The sequence below is a fragment of the Colobus angolensis genome, unplaced genomic scaffold, assembly GCF_000951035.1.
Source record: "Colobus angolensis palliatus isolate OR3802 unplaced genomic scaffold, Cang.pa_1.0 Scaffold58, whole genome shotgun sequence".
NCBI classification, from domain to species: Eukaryota; Metazoa; Chordata; class Mammalia; order Primates; family Cercopithecidae; genus Colobus; species Colobus angolensis.
This window is the reverse complement of record NW_012119376.1, coordinates 12,860,635-12,878,456: the sequence shown is the minus strand read 5'-3', so window position 1 is coordinate 12,878,456 and position 17,822 is coordinate 12,860,635. Positions and strand designations below refer to the sequence as shown.

General features: G+C 39.0%; 1 protein-coding gene across 1 annotated transcript; it reads left to right on the top strand.

Moving 5' to 3' along the window:
• Nucleotides 1–7,908: 7,908 nt before the first annotated feature.
• TAAR8 (trace amine associated receptor 8) lies at nucleotides 7,909–8,939 on the top strand. Its single transcript, XM_011962154.1, is given in 3 exon segments — nucleotides 7,909–8,654; nucleotides 8,656–8,812; nucleotides 8,814–8,939. Coding segments are annotated over 3 exon segments (1,029 nt in total).
• Nucleotides 8,940–17,822: the final 8,883 nt, after the last annotated feature.

Below are 17,822 nucleotides of genomic sequence, written 5' to 3'. Positions count from 1 at the left end.
CATAATGTCATCAATGTAATAAATCAATGTAATCTAAAATAGGATGCCCAAGTAGTCCAGATTCCTTTCTTGAAGAGGGATCTTAACAGTGTCTCTCTGGGTCTGTCATAAAGACACAGTAAGTTATGAGAGCATCATTTTGAGGGTAGTAATACATCATATTAACATAGACAACAGGTTTTGATTAATAAGACATAAAACTTACTGAAAATGTTGGTCCAAATCTGATGGACATCATGCTGTTATCTAAATCAGAGTTTCCCAACCAATGCCATGATGACGTGTTGCAAATGGATTACATGAAGGCCTGGAGATACTAATTCACTCAGTTAGTACTCAGGACAATCAGACTGGGCCCAGGATGGTCAGTGCTCTTGGACTAGTAAACTCTGGCCAGTGAGCCTCTTCTGATGGTTGCCCACACTGAGCAAGGTCTGACAGTGTGATGCCTTTTCCACCAGGTGTCAGGTGGAATGAGCAACTTCCATCACTTGCTGTTTTTCCCCATCATGCTGAAAAGAGGTATTTCTTAACACTTTGTGTAGTTGATTTAATTTTGAATTGTTCACTTCTCCTTGTAATCACATCCTTTGTTGTATAATTTTGCAGTTCTGTCCGTGTAAGGCAGAGTGAGAGCAGAAGAGACAGTGTGCAAACTCTGAGCCTAGGCCTTATGAGATCTTATTTCTGTTTGCTCTCTTGAACCTCTGCCATTGCCATGAGAACATGCTCAGGTAGCTGGCAGATCCAAGGAGGATGAGAGACACATGAAGCCTTGCTACAGTGTTAACCAGAGCCACGTCCTCCCTGTCCCCAGCTGCCATAGCCTGAAGTAGAGTCAACTCAGCTCAACCTCAGATGTGTAGGAAATAAATGTTTAATGTCATATATTAGTGAGAATTTGTGATTGTTTGTTACATGCAATAGTCAACTGGTAAACACTATACTATATTTTTATTATTTCAAAGCAAAAAAATTCACCAAAGTTAAAGACAAGGAAGACTTTACTGCAGACAATTGCAACGGATAGAGAGGCCAGAACTCAACTAATCTGAGCTCAACTTCACTGAAAAAAAGGGCTGAAGAGTTTTGAAAAGTTAAGAGAGAGGAGGTTGTAGGTCACTGGTGTTTGCTAATGGGCCTCACCGAAAGGGAAAGTGAGCTTTCTTATATCTTCATGACAGGAGGCAGTTTTCCAACTTGGAGCAAGGCATCCTTTGAAGTTAAGACTTCTACCTTTCTACAGGAACTGGAAAATAAGGATGTTATCATCTTTCTTGATAATTACATTTCAAAGCAATGGCTCCCAGGTCCTTGAGAAAGACGTTCTTGGGTTATAATACTAGCAAGAAGCTTTAAAAAGACTTTTTTGCAAAGGCACAGAGAAAGAATTCACAAATACTAATTTTCTAAAGTAAATGCTCTAAGAAAAGGGAGGCCAGGGGCCTCAAGTCAGGAATAAGCCTGTCTTAAGTTTAGTCAAGCTGAGGGGAACGTTAAGGCTAACTGTCTTAATCAATTGCAATGATTATATTATATAAAACAAATATATCATTTTCATAAGATGTCTTATGTTGATACCCCAAATTCCCTCTGGTTTACCCTATTGCAAGGTACATATAATAAAGTGAAAATGACTGGGGAGCATAGACTCAAACCTAGGTGTGAATAAATTATTTTCCAGAAGGAGGCAGGCTCTGGGTATAAAGACATCCACACATTCCATGGTGACTTGAAGGCTTACCCTGTCCGTTATCAGCAAGGCTGGGAGTAGAGTTCATGTTGCTCCAGCAATCAATACCTGCCATTTTCTCACTGAGCTTCACAAAGCAAACCTCTTCTTCCTTTATGTGTTGACTCTTTTCTGACCACCATTTATATCAAGAAATAGAGGAAAAAAGGAGAAGAAGTACTAGAAGGAATACTTCCATAGAAGGAAGATAGACACCATATTGAAAAGGCAAAGTGAAAGATCATGTACTAGATTCTCACTTGATAAATGTTTATTTATGGCCTACTATGGATTTTGCATTGAATTGAATATTCTAATAGCAAATACAAAAGAAATAAAATATTTCCCATAATCTCATCTGTGATTGGTGAATTACCTGCAGGTGCTTCTTAAAAACATAGCTCTCAGGTTGCCATCCAAGATCTCCTAATCACTATCTATCAAGGAATCTACATTTGAACCAAAGATTGGAATAGAAGCACTACCAAATAAGTTGTGCTTGTCTTTGTCAAACTACTCTATAAAATACATTTCTTCTGGAATGTTTCATGTTTTGGCTATTGATTTATTTCTTTCTTATTTTCATTCAAATGAGCGGGTTTGTTTAGTTTTAGTTTTTATTTTTCATAAACCAAAAGCAAAGCACACGTTTAGTGCTTGGTAGTCTTGTTTTATTATGTTTTGAGACAGAGTCTTGCTCTGTTGCCCAGGTTGCAGTGCAGTGGCACATTCTCGGCTCACTGCAACCTCTGCCTCCTGGATTCAAACAATTCTCCTGCCTCAGCCTCCCAAGTAGCTGGGATTACAGGCATCTGCCACCATGCCTGCTAATTTTTTTATTTTTTAGTAGAAACAGGGTTTCACCACGTGTGCTAGGCTGGTCTCGAACTCCTGACCTCAGGTGACCCACCTGCCTCGGCCTCCCAATGTGCTGGGATTACAGGTGTGAGTCACTGTGCCCTGTGCCTGGTAATTTTCATGCTGTGTTGATCTAGCCGTGAAGTTCTCCCAAATACAACCCTGCTCTACAATGGTGCTTCAGTTCCTGTTCTGCTGTCATACAGGATAAGTCCCTGATCCAGGGCGTCAGCCAGTAGGTAGCTCAGCCCAGTTCCTGGTTGTGAATCTGTGTCTGTGTCCTTAAGTCTTCCTAAACTAAGAACTTTCTAAAAGCCAACGTCCTGGGTGGAACTGGGGCAAGGTCACGTGACTTCAGCATCCTTTCACGTGTGCTGCAAGGTCACAAGCTCACTCCAGCCCCTGACTTTAAGCAATGAGCATGTACTATTTCCTGTCTGCACAGAGCACTTTCATTAGACCTCTTTAAAGGAGCCGAGATCCTAGGTTCCTTTGCTGCTTCCAAAACTGCAAAACTCATAGGCCCTCATTTTCAGCTCTGCTCATGTGTTTGTATCTTTTCGTGCACACAGAGAAGATGGTCTTATTTATGAACTTTGCTGTATCTTTCTTCCTTTTTATATGCCGGCCCTTTCCACATTTTCATTTGGAGCACAGGGGTGGATGAATGAACTAACTGAACCATCTTGACTGAAAGTCCTAATGAAATCTTTATCTTGTCTGGGAAGAAAAGGTGGAAAAGGATAAACCTGTTTTATCTGAGCGTGTATATTTTCTAATCTTAACTTTTTTACTTCAACTAGTTCTTTAGTCTCAAAAGGTAAGAACTTGAGAGTTTTGTTTTCTAGCTTCTCTCCTGACAAAGAATGCTCATCCTTCTTACTTTTCTGACTTCTGACTTCTATGCCCGAGGGGATGAAAAAACCTGGAGACAGGCATCTCACAGAGGTGACAGGAGCAGCGGGACACCGTCATCCATGGACCACATTTCCTGCCAGCAGCAGAAGCAGGTGGTGCCTGTGGTAGGCAGAAAAATGCATACCCTATCCCATCCCCACCTTGATGTTCATATTCAAATCCCTAGAATCTATAAATGTGTTATCTTACATGGCGAAAGGGACTTTGAAGATGTGATTAAATTAAGGATCTTGAGACAAGAAGATTATCCAGGATTAGCCAGGTGGGCCTAATGTAATCGCAAGTCATTAGAAACGTAACAGGGAGGGAGGGGAGTCAGTGTCAGGGTCAGAGAAACATTTCAAGATGCTATGCTGCTGGTTTTATGAATGGAGGAAGGGACAGCAACCTAAGGAATGCTAAGAAGCTTACAAAGGCAGGAAAGAGATTCTCCCCTAGACCCTCTGAAAGGAATGCGCACCTCTGGCAACTTGATTTTGGTGCAGTGAGACCCATTTCAAATTTCTAAAATCCAGAACTCCAGTCATGTAAGACAACATGACAGAAAATTTGTGCTGCGATTAACTGCTAAATGTGAGTTAACTTCTTACAGCAGCAATGGGAAACGAATACAACACCATAATCCCAAGGCAGATGCCCCATGTATGGCTACAGATACCTCCAGCGGTTCTGGTGCTTACCTAACCAGTGAGCCCAGGTATCAGCAGCCAATCAGTAACATTTGGAGACTTCACTTTGCTAATACAGGACAGAGGCAGTTCATGGCCCTCTGGCTTTAAGAAACTGCCCTATTTCTACTCCCCTGAATCCAATCTCCCAGAGCCTAGATCTGTGCTTGGTTCCCTGCTTGGCAGTAAAACTTTTCCAGTTGGAGCTCAATCTCTGGTCTCATATTTCCCACTAGTTTTTCCTTTAACACCTTTGAATAAAATAACAAATAATAAAACCAAACCCAAACAGAAATAACAACATGAATGTTCCCTGAACCCATGTCTCCTGCTATCTACCACGTAACTCTCTTCCATTTTACAGCTGAGCAGTGTCAGTCATTGTTCATTATTTCACCTGCCTTCTCTCTCTGTTCTCATTCATTCTTAATCCACTGCCATCTAGATTCTGTCTCCAGCATTCCACCAGAAGAAGTCCAATCATGCTCATAATTAATCTAGTTGTTAATGACAACAAACAATTCTCAGTCTTCATTTAACTTGACACATCTACAACACTGGACACTCCTGGCTATGCCTCCCTTACCTGAACCTCTTTCATTCCATGACATCTATGGGACCACTTTTTCCTGTTTTTCTATCTGTATTTCTGGCTACTCTCTCTTTTTGCAGGCATAACTTTGAACTTGGTGCTCCTTTGTTCCTTCTATTTTCACTGTGCACACTCTAATCCAGTAAACAAATACTGAGTAAATAAATACTCTATAAAATACATTTCTTCTGGAATGTTTCATGTTTTGGTTGTTGATTTTATTTATTTATCATTTTCATTCAAATGAGTGGGTTTGTTCAGTTTTAGTTTTTATTTTTATTCTATTCTCCCCTCACCCAAAACACACGTTTAGGGCCTGGTAGGCTTTTCATTTTTATTTATTTTTATTGTTTTCATTTAACTGGACACATCTACAGCATTGGACATCCTGGCTATGGGCACCAGGCAATCACATTTCTTTCTATGGTTTCAAAACACCAGAATGTGAGAAATCCCAAATGACTATTTCTGGCACAGTTTCTTTCCCGAGCTGAAAACTCGTATGCCAAACTCCCTACTGAAGAACTCCAGGGTTATGCCCCTCTGACCATTCCAAACCTAACCCATCATCTTTCTCTTCTAGACTCACTCTTTCTCCTGCTTACTGTATCCTGCCCACTGGCAAGTTGTAAACCTGGGAATCATCCTTGGCTCTTTATTTTATTTTATTAATTAATTTATTTATTTTTGAGACGGAGTCTTGCTCTGTCGCCCAGGCTGGAGTTCAGTGGCGAGATCTCAGCTCACTGCAAACTCCGCCTCCCAGGTTGATGTTATTCTCCTGCCTCAGCCTCCCAAGTAGCTGGGACTACAGGTGCCCGCCACGCCCAGCTGATTTTTTGTATTTTTTAGTAGAGACGGGGTTTCACTGTGTTAGCCAGGATGGTCTGGATCTCCTGACCTTGTGATCCGCCCGCCTTGGCCTCCCAAAGTGCTGGGATTACAAGCGTGAGCCATCGTGCCTGGCCTCATCCTTGACTCTTACCTGCATCGCGCAGCCCTGAACCCTGAATCTTTTTGGTCTTTAAATTGCATGTATCACATTTCAGAAAATAAAGAAGCAAGGTTACTAAGAGTGGGGTGAGATCAAGTTAGGTTTGAGAATTAAAGGGAAGGTAAAATGATTGTTTTTATGTCACACCTTTAATATATGTATTAATTTCTTTCTATATATTTTTAGTACCTTTATCCTAACTGGCATATCATATTTATATTTTCAAGTCCTATATATACTGTTGTGGAGGAAAAAGGTCTTTATCATTTCCTAGTTAATAGGTATCATATATGGTCAAAATTAGCTATTTTTTTTTCCCCAGGCCTGAAATCCTTTTTATGGAGCTTCATTCCTTAATCTCACTTCCTAATCCCCTAAACTACTGTTAGTATTACGAGGGCAAAGCTGTATGTCAGGAAAGGCTGTTACTATCAGAACTGCCTGGACCTCAGCTTCTACACCCTCTTGTCTGGAAATTCCACAGTTACCTCCACTTGGGTTATTCTTTGCCTTGTCATCGAGCTGCTATTACAAAGAGATAATTTAATATCTGAAATGAAATAGGCAGAGTTATTCCATGGGCATATGACTGGGGCAGCAGTGCAGAGACCTACTATTAGGGTTTCATGCCCATAGTTGCTGTCTTGAATTTCTGTCTTTGAAGTGTGTGTGTTGTTAAGTGAAGGGACAACAGAGCGTGTGCTGGGTGCTTTGAACCTCAGACCACCAGGAGTCTTGCATTATGCCTTGTCCCTTCTTCCCTGGGAGGGGCATTCAGCCTCATGTTCCCCTGCTCCATGGCACCTTGGGCTCCATCCAGTCTCCTCCTACCCGCTCTGACCAGGGACCACTGCCGTCCTCTTTTCACCCCTGCAGAGGACAGGGTGCATCACAGGGCGGGTTGCAGTCAGGCACATCCTCCACAGTCTCAGGGCTAGGCATAGACTGTTGTCCCCATCTCTGACTGGCAGGGTCATAGCACGTTTGATGAGCTTCTCAACAAGGCCAAGCCCCTCATCACCTCCAATCCAGGCATCAAGTGCTTTCTGGTGTGCAGGCTGTGATCCCTTGGGGGTCATCGGTCTGCCTTTGGTTGAGGTAGCAGGAATGTGAGAAGGGCAGATGCCTGGCTCAGCTTCTCACCCCCGTATGCTGACTATGGCATATTGGTTCAGCAGCTGGTAGGAGGGGGAATCTGGCAGTGGGTGGGCCACGTGCAAGCTGAGTTGCAAGGCAGGCCATGCAGACACCTGTGAGAGTCCTCACTTGCCCTGCAAATACCTCTTTGTCCAAGGACGTTACATAGCACATATCGAACACTATGACAGGCCAAGAAAGACCACAAAAGAAAGGTAAAAGCTTTCTATTTCAGTACCTTTAGCGACATTTTTGTCCACATTTTTGAACAGGCATCTCTGCGTTTTATTTTGTGCTGAATGCTGCAAATTATATAGACAGTCTTGTAAATAAGGAATAGATAATATTATTGTCACATACTGGGTTAGGCTATTTCAGGACAGTTGAATTTAAAGAAATCTCATGGTTATGAAAATCGTAAGTGTTTCTACCAAGTTGCAGAGCACAGAGAAACAGTTCTCCTATGGTAGGAGAACTTATTAATTATAATTATCAAAAGTGGGACTCATTTCACGATTCACACCTTACACTGTGGGGACTCCTTGTGAATAATTTATAATGGATGCGACGGATTGGCTGGCTTCCTAAAATGTCCTAGGAGATGGAAACTTATTAAAAGGTGACTTCTCAAATATGTAATTATACATGATCATCCTTTGAAAAGAAGAGATTCACATGTGTGTAAAACCAGGTATTTAAATTACATTTCTTCAATTACTTGGTTAATGTGATTACTGGGCTGATGAAAATTCATAGTAGATTTGCTTGAGCTTAGTTACGGGGTTTAGACATAGTGACAGAAATAATTATGAGATTAAAGACAGAATTATGTTTTGTGTTTTGGAATTTAATTTCTCTTGATAATTAACATTGAAAAAGAATATAATATGCAACAATATTTGTAAGTACTCACATATACAGTTTGTTTTTGTTTTAATTTTCAGAATCCAAAATTATAATTCCCTATCACAAGGAAGGACAGAAATAGCAAACAACAAACAGCAGAACCATGACCAGCAATTTCTCCCAACCTGTTGTGCAGCTCTGCTATGGGGATGTGAATGGATCTTGTATTAAAACTCCCTATTCTCCTGGGTCCTGGGTGATTCTGTATATGGCGTTTAGTTTTGGGTCTTTGCTGGCTGTATTTGGAAATCTCTTAGTAATGACTTCTGTTCTTCATTTTAAGCAGCTGCAGTCTCCAACCAATTTTCTCATTGCCTCTCTGGCCTGTGCTGACTTCTTGGTAGGTGTGACGGTGCTACCCTTCAGCATGGTCAGGACCGTAGAGAGCTGCTAGTATTTTGGAGCCAAATTTTGTACTCTTTACAGTTGCCGTGATGTGGCATTTTGTTACTCTTCTGTTCTCCACTTGTGCTTCATCTGCATTGACAGATACATTGCCACCACTGACCCCCTGGTCTATCCTACCAAGTTCACCATATCTGTGCCGGGAATTTGCGTCAGCGTGTCCTGGATTCTGCCTCTCACGTACAGCGGTGCTGTATGCTACACAGGTGCCAATGATGATGGACTGGAGGAATTAGTAAGTGCTCTCAACTGTGTAGGTGGCTGTCAAATTGTTGTAAGTCAAGGCTGGGTGTTGATAGATTTTCTGTTATTCTTCATACCTACCTTTGTTATGATAATTATTTACAGTAAGATTTTTCTTATAGCTAAACAACAAGCTATAAAAATTGAAACTACTGGTAGCAAAGTAGAATAATCCTCAGAGAGTTACAAAATCAGAGTGGCCGAGAGAGAGGAAAGCAGCTAAAACCCTGGGGGTCATGGTAATAGCATTTATTATTTCATAGTTACCATATACGATTGATATATTAATTGATGCCTTTATGGGCTTCCTGACCCCTGCCTGTATCTATGAAATTTGCTGTTAGCAAATTTATATTTGCTAACTCAGCCACGAATCCTTTGATTTATACTTTATTTCATCCTTGGTTTAGGAAAGCCATAAAACTTATTTTAAGTGGGGATGTTTTAAAGGCTAGTTCATCAACCTTTAGTTTATTTTCAGAATAAGTCTAAGCACTAAGTTGAAAAAATTAAAAATATTTTCAAAATTATGAATTTATGAGGAAATTAAATATAATAAATAAATACAACTTTTCAAAATTGGAGAAATTTATCACTTTTCAAATTAACCAGGGAAAAGATCACAGGATGAGTAAACTATTAAACTATTGTAAAGATATTTACTACATTAAATAATAAATGATAAAGTGGTTCACACATGTCACCTGTCTCTATGTTTTGTACACATCCTTGCCAATGCACTTGTTTTTTTCCGATTTACAGAATTCTGAATCGCATTTTTAGATGTGACATTTTGAATCTTTTTTTAAATGCTCAACTTACTTTCATTTATTTTCAAGTGGCCATTCTTTTGTTTGTTTGTTTGTTTGTTTTTGTTTTTTTTGAGGTGGAGTTTTGCTCTTGTTGCCCAGGTGGGAGTGCAGTGGCGTGATCTCAGCTCACTGCGACCTCCGCCTCCCGGGTTCAAGCGATTCTCCTGCCTCAGCCTCCCGAGTAGTTGGGATTACAGGCACATGCCACCACGCCCGGCTCCTTTTTGTATTTTTTAGTAAAGACAGAGTTTCACCATGTTGGCCAGGCTGGTCTCAAACTCCTGACTTCAGGTCATCTGCCTGCCTCCACCTCCCAAAATGCTGGAATTACAAGTGGCCATTCTTTAAGTGTCTTTTGCAACATTGTAATAGTTGGCTAGGGCTGCATTGTTTAAGTGGTTTTTGCTACACTGTATTATTTGACTAGGGGTGCAATAAGAAAATACCACAGACTAGATGGCTTAAACAACAACAGTGTATATTCCCATGATTCTACTGGCTAGAAGTCCAAGGTCTAGGTGTCAGCAGGGTGAATTTCTTTTGAGGGCCTCTTTACTTAACTTGCAGATGGCTGTCTTCTTTTAGTGTCCTCACCTGGTCTTTCTCTATTTGTGTGTGTCCTAAACTCCTCTTCTCATAAAGATGAGCAATTGTATTGGATTATGGCTCACTCTAATCACTTCATTTTGACTTAATTGTCTAGACATGAGTACTAGAGGTTAGAACTTCAACATATGAATTTGGGGTAACAATTCAGCTCATAACAGACACAGTCCACGTGGGATGATACTACCAAAGGGTGTGTTTATTTGCTGCTCTTCTGTGACTATTCCTCCCTGTTTCTTTAATGATTGTGCCTTCCAGGAGTTTGGGAGGCAGCAGGTAAGCCTCTTCTGCTTAATGGCTGGGCAGAATCTTAGCATGCCCAGCCATAATATGGTGGAACCAATAATTCAGCCTTGGGATCCGGAAGTAACTATAGACATTGCCCAGAAATGTTTCATGTGAAAAAATCTACCACAAAAAGGCTGGCACAAAGTTTATTAGCAAATAGAAACTGCAAGAATTACCAATGATCACTAGTAGTTGTCATTTCTATCTCAACTTTTATCTCCTGAAAATAATGTATAACTTGCTTCCACAACTTTTCTTAGTAGTTTTTCTCACACTAAAAATAATGTGTATTTCACTACCTAGAATGTTGCAGAGTCAAAATTCTATGCTAATACTGTAAAAAAAAAAAAGTGTATTAAAAAGTGTAAACAATGTGTGCTATAACTTTACATTTTACTCTCTGGGAGTTTACACATTAGTTCAATAGAAGTCATTTTGGAATGCATATCTAGAGTATTCTGTATAATGCTTTTGTTGGCACCATGTGATAGCCTCTTTGGGCATAGATGGCTGAATTAGAGTCGGACAGGTGATTTTAGGACAACTCTTCAATAGCCTTGGTTAAGTCCATCACATCATCACTCAAAAGAATAAGAACTGAAACACCAAATCCGTTATAACTGAACTTTAGGATGAAGGTTGCTATATCTTACCTAAGTTTTATTTCTCTGAGTTTTAAGTGGTCATTGTTTCTTTTATTATTGTGACAAAAATATACTTGCCACCAAAACATATTCAGCACATACTTAGAGATGAAACATTTGAAAGTTTCTTTTAGGCTCCAGCTAAAGACAAGATGGTCTAATATTTTCACATGGCTAGCTAACACACCTAAATGAGAGAAAAATCAATATAGAAATTCAAAAATAGGAAGTTAAACTATTATTTGCAGGCAATATGACTGAAAATAAATTTGTCTAAGTCTTCCTTATTACGGTTGAGAACTAGTCTCAGACATCAACAACTCATACCCTGATGTAGAAATAGATTAAAAGACATACATTTTTCTGTAATTATTTTGTTTACTTAAGACGCAAATGTACTCAGTGACCTTGAATTATAAAATATTTCTCACCAAAGAAAATTTTCTTATTACATTTACTTAAAAAAATTCCTATGTGAGACATCTTCTTCCAGTAATGGTAGAATAGGTTATTTATTCCATTCTCCTAGTGAGAAGATCTAGGAAATCTGGAAAAAGTGTTTTAAAAATCTTTAAAATATCAGAAAGATATAAATGCAATCAATAATTATTTAAGATTCAGGGAAAAAACGAAATTCAGAGAGACGAATCTAAACTTTAGGGCCAATACCAAAAGGAGCATCTGCGTATATGAAGAGTGAAGCAGAGTTTTTAAAAATTATTATTATTTCAATAGTTTTGTGGGTACAGATGGATTTTGGTTACATGGATAAGTTCTTTAGTGGTGATTTCTGAGATTTGAATGCACTCATCACCTGAGTGGTGTACAGTGTACCCAGTACATAGTTGCCCCCAGAACCTTCTCCCTGAGTCCCCAAAGTCCATTGTATTACTCTTAAGCCTTTGCTTTCTCATAACTTAGCTCCCATTTAAATGAGAACATACAATATTTGGTGTTCCCTTCCTGAGTTACTTCAGTTAGAATAATGGCCTCCGGCTCCATCCAAGTTACTGCAAAAGACATTATTTTGTTCCTTCTTATGGCTGAGTAGTATTCCATGGTGTATATGTACCACATTTTCTTTAACCACTTGTTAGTCAATGGGCACTTGGACTGGTTCCATATCTTTGCAATTGCAAATTGTGCTGCTATAAACATGAGTATGTATGTGTCTTTTTCATAAAATGACTTCTTTTCCTTTGGGTAGATACCCAGTAGTGGGATTGCTGGATTGAATGGCAGTACTACGTTTAGTTCTTTAAGAAATCTTCATACTGTTTTCCATAGTGATAGTACTAATTTACATTTCCACCAACAGTGTAAAAGTGTCCCCTTTTCACCATATCCATGCCAACATCTATTATTTTTCACTTTTTAATTGTGGCTGTTCTTGCAGGAGTAAGGTGGTATCTCACTGTGGTTTTAATTTCCCTGATGATTAGTGATGTTGAGCATTTTTTCATATGTTTGTTGGCTGTTTGTACATCTTCTTTTGACAACTGTCTATCCATGTCCTTGAAGGAGAGATTTTGACAGCCTGATATGGTTAGTGGGAAATGATTAGATTGTAGAGTCTAAAAAGAAAAATGAGCCAAGGCAACACCAACCACTAATGGTTTTTGTTACAATCTGGAAGACTATTATTCTCTAAACATCAGGGTAAACCTTTACTTCAAATAGTCTCAATGTCTATAACAGAGAAAAGGATTATCCCAGATTGCTGGTTTTTCTAGCCACATGCCACAAGTAAAGGCAAATTTTCTCTGAAGAAACATATCTCAGTTCTCAAGTTATTACACCAACTTTTCATATAGAATGTTTCAACTCAATTTAAACAAACAGGAAAAAGGAGAAAAGATAATATCGTGAAAATCCACAGAAATGATGGAAAAAATTTTTTAAACCAATGGGAAATCCATATTATGCTTTACAGTAACTTGATTACCTTTAACAGTTTTGAATATAAGAAAGCTGACCACATTCAAGGAAATAATCATGTTTGGAAACTGTAAACCATTTTAAAAAATCAAAGTTCTAGATCTGAAAATTGCTGCTTTCTGCTTCTCAAGCCACAAAAAATCCAGACATTCATTATGTAGAGGTCTACAAATAGGTTATACAAAAATAGTATCTATGTGCTGTCTGCCTCCTGCCTCCTATCTCTCACAGGTCAGAATTCATGCCACAGAAAGTTTGCCCCCTGAAACTGTAGGGTATCTTCATTTGGTCACCTCAACAACCTTTGCAAAAGTGAATTCCCACACCACTTGAGTCTGGAAGTGATGGGAGAAACTAGTCTCTGGGCACTGGCTACAAACCATGGAACCTCATGCCACTAAAGGGTTTGGTGTCCTTAGGGGTGTCTTAGAGTAAGCAGTAAAGTGTTAGTCAGAGAATATGAAGATGCATAAATATGATGGTCCAATACAAATGTCCATGGGACAAGGAAGAAATCAGACAGAAAATGTGAAAATATTATTAATTGGATGATAAAATAAGATAAATAAAATAGCAAAATAAAAATTGTAGAATGCAGGGGAGAAATTTCTGATTTGGGCTATGATGGCATAGTTTGATCAAACCATTTCCCCCACTTAAGACAATTATAAAAGCTCAACTGAACACACAGAACAACTGTTTAAAGTATTGGAGAGCAACTATGACAGCCTAGAATTGTTGGTCAAAATTCTAGGGAGAAAGGAAGTACATTGAAGTGAGCTGGGCCTTCTGCAAAAATGTTTATATTCACAACAGCATCTATTCTTGCTGTGACACATACAGGCTAAGCAGAAAATGGTGTCCTAAACCAGTCAGTAGTCTCCAATTGCTGTCTGGAAAACATTTGTAGTTTAGGGACCAAAGAAGCCAGTGTTTCAGAGACCAACACTCAGGAGAAGGGAGAATAGCAGAGAAGTGAGGGCAGCATCCTGTGTTGCTTTTGCCCTTGGAGATTTTTCTGAATTCTGAAATTCTCTGTGGCTAGAACCCGAGAAACAAAGGAAAATGCAATTGCTAAGAAGCTAAGCAGGACTTTGGCAGTCTCTTGTAATTGGAGAGGCAAAAATTGCAGTTCAGGGGCTGCTGCAGAGAAAAGACCAAGGTAAACACCCCAGGATTTCAACTGAGACCTCCTGGGGGAAGGTATTAAAGTGGTAGCTTTTTTTTTTTTTTTTTGAGTTGGAGTCTCAATCTGTCACCCAGACGGGAGTGTAATGGTGCGATCTCAGCTCACTGCAAACTCCGCCTCCCAGGTTCAAGTGATTCTTCTGCCTCAGCCTGCTGAGTAGCTGGGATTACAGGCACAGGCCACCACGCCCAGCTAATTTTTGTATTTTTAGTAGAGACTAAACATTAGTTTCACCATGTTGATCAGGCTGATCTTGAATTTCTGACCTCATGATCCGCCCACCTCGGCCTCCCAAGTGCTGGGATTACGGGCGTGAGCCACCATGCCTGACCTAAAGTGGCTGCATTTTAAACCTCATGGTTACTATATATAATTGATTCATTCACTCACTGGTTCTCTTTGGGGTTTTATACCAGCTTCCTATGTTTGTGAGATAGTTTCCTAGTTTGGTTACTCTAACTCTGCTCCAAATACTTTGATTTATGCTTTATTTTACCCTTGGTTTAGGGTTGCAGTAAAACTTATTATAACTAGACAATATTAAAACACTGTTTACCAACCATAAACTTATTCTCCAAATCACCCTAAATTTGAAATTAAGGAATTTGTGCTTCAATGAGAATTTTCCAGTAATAATGATGTGAAAAACAGTGCATGAATATAATACATTAAATTTGGAAAGAGGAATGGTACTTCAATTTTAATTGCATAACCTTTATACTTTTATTGTTTTGTTGAAGTGAACATTTTTAAGTATTTGATAGAAACATATTTACTAAATGATGGTTAATACAAGGTTTATATTTCCAGTTTCTGCAAATCTGCCACTTCCCTACTTTGTCAGTTGTTAGTTATTTTCCTCCTTCAGGCCTTCATTTCATACTTAACTTCTGCCACTTTCAAAGGTTTCCTGGTTCCCTAGTCCCTGTGTAAGTCTTGTCCTCTATATCTTTCTCTAGATTGGATTTGCTTTGCTTTCATTTTCAGAAGCTTATTTCTTGGGGTCTGGTTTTTCTGCAGCTCCTAACAGGTCTCTGAGTTTTATACATCAGCCATTTCAGGCCCAGGACAGAACTCATATTTTACCTTTTGGAGATGTTTCACAAATGTGGAAATAACCTTGGTTCAATATCTGCAGTGGTGATTTTTATGGGATTGTTTTTCTCACCCCATACAGGTTGTTATTTTATGTTTCAGTCATAATATAAGGCATTTTGCTGTCTTTTTTTTCTGTAAATGCTATCCAAAGTTTGCACATTGTCGATGATGAAAATAATAATGTATTTTAAATTATGGGAAAAGAATAGATTATTCAAAAATGATGATCGGACATATGGTTTTTTGGAAAAATATTGCTAAGTATCTTGTCTCATATCATTCACAAAATCAAAGCTGATTTCTTCCAGAGGTTACAAAATTAGAAGAAAATATTGCTTCCATAATTTTCTATTGTCAGAATCATAACAGAAAACCCAAATTGTCATGTGCTCAATTTAAATATTTTAAACTTCAAGACAAAACAGGCAAATTAGGGAAAAAAAGAACTTTTGAAAAGCTATGGGTAGCCTGCTTAATGGAACAAGAATACACCATGGAATACTATGCAGCTATAAAAAAAGAACAAGATCATGTCCTCTGTAGGAACATGAATGGAACTGGAAGTCATTATCCTTAGCAAACTAATACAGGAACAGAAAACCGAATACAGCATATTCTCACTTATAAGTGGGAGCTATGAGAACACACAGACATAATGAGGGGAACAACAGACACGGGGTCCTATTTGGGGAAGGAGGGTGGAAGGAGGGAGAGGATCAGGAAAAGTATCTATCCAGTACTATGCTTAGTACCTGGGTGACAAAAATAGTCTGCACATTAAACTCCCGTGACACAAATTTACCTGTGTCACAAACCTGCACACGTGCCCCTGAACCTAAAATAAAAGTTTAAAAAAAATAAATAGAAAGAAAAAGCCGGTGTGATAGCTGACGCCTGTAATCCCAGCTCTTTGGGAGGCTGAGGCAGATGAACCACTTGAGCCCAGGAGTTCAAGACCAGCCTGGGCAACTTGGTGAAACCCTGTCTCTATAAAAAAGTTTTAAAAATAGGCCGGGCGCGGTGGCTCACGCCTATAATCCTAGCACTTTGGGAGGCCGAGGTGGGCAGATTGCCTCAGCTCAGGAGTTCAAGACCAGCCTGGGCAACACAGTGAAACTCCATCTCTACTAAAATACAAAAAATTAGCCGGGCGCGGCAGCATGCTCCTGTAGTCCCAGCTACTTGGGAGGCTGAGGCAGGAGAATTGCTTGAATCCGGGAGGCAGAGGTTGCAGTGAGCCAAGATTGTACCACTACACTCCAGCCTGGGCGACAGAGTGAGACTTCGTCTCTAAACAAACAAACAAACAAACAAAAACAAAACAAAACAAAAAAAGCAGAACTTGACACATTTTGCTTGATACTGCAGTTCCATTTCTAGCAATTAATCCTAAGAAAAGAGCCTGGCAGGTAAGCACACATTACAAGCATATTTGTTGCATAACTCAACTATTAACTGGGGAAAACCTACATTGATATGGAATAAGTTAAATAAATTATTCTCTACCTATGTAATGGAATGTTATGAAGTCTTTAAAAACTGCTAAGAGTTCCTGTACAAACTTACATGTTAAGACAATCACAATTTTTTTTTTACTAAAGACAAAACAAAAAAACTCTAATATAGCTTACAAAACAGTATATACAATACAGCCCCTATATATGTATGTTCCTATATACATTCTTACAAAGTCTCATGTATTACAGGCAGTGTGTATGTGCGTGGAGGAGGGAATAATTACTTTGTAAATTATCTCTATCACGTACATCTTTGTGATAAAATAATATGTTAAAATTGATAGAGTTTTTTCACATATCTCAGTTCTGATCTGAGCATTGAAATTAGGGTTGTCTGTTTGCTTTCATTCAAGGAGAATATCTTTTGAGTATGTATCTGTGGCATACAGCTTTTTAACCTATATAATGAAATAATAGCTGCATTGGTATATTTCAGAAACTACATTTTAAAGGCATTAATGTATCTTAGGCATTACATCTTAATATATTAATGTATTATAAGTGTTATTTTGCAGCAGGCCTATCAGATCTTCCAACTCTTTCTTCCAAAAGTTAATTATTCAGGAGTTATAGAAGCTACCAGGAGTCACTCCCAAATCCATTTCTTCCATGAACATGTGGCTAGTTACAGAGTAAGAATCAATTCGAGATTTTGTTAATATGGTAAAATAAAGGTCGAATAGCTCTAGAAACAGAATAGTGAATAGGAAAGGTTTTCTGTAGAAGGTAGAATGTCTTATAGTGTCCCAATTCCCATTAGCACAGTGACTTGAGTTGTATCCTGAGAGTCATCCTGACTGGACATGGGAGCCTAATTGGAGTTTTCTCAGATGTCTCACACTGTGAAAGTCTGATTGAAAACCCGGGACATAGAGTTAGTACTGTCACCCTGTAAAAATACTGGTTGAAGTGTTAAAATGGCACCTCAGTAGTCATACCTGACTTCAGAAATATCAGAGGACTGTGAAAGAGTGTGTTTGGAAGAGGTTTACGCAAAGGTTTTAATTACATGGATAGATACAGGGTGATTGGCATAGTAAATGAAAACCAAACAAACAAAAGCAAATTTGGGCATTTAAAGTTCCTGTCAGGAAAGGACTTAGAGCAAAAGCATGGAAGGCAATAATTTTTAACAGCCCCTATCTTAGACTTGACATTTCTTTAAAAACTTAATGACTTCCTAGCAATAGAAAGAAGGCTAAGCCAGCCCATCAGCACTAGCCACAGGATACAGAGACCTGTGGCTGGGACATACGCATTGGAAGAGGAAGACTTCA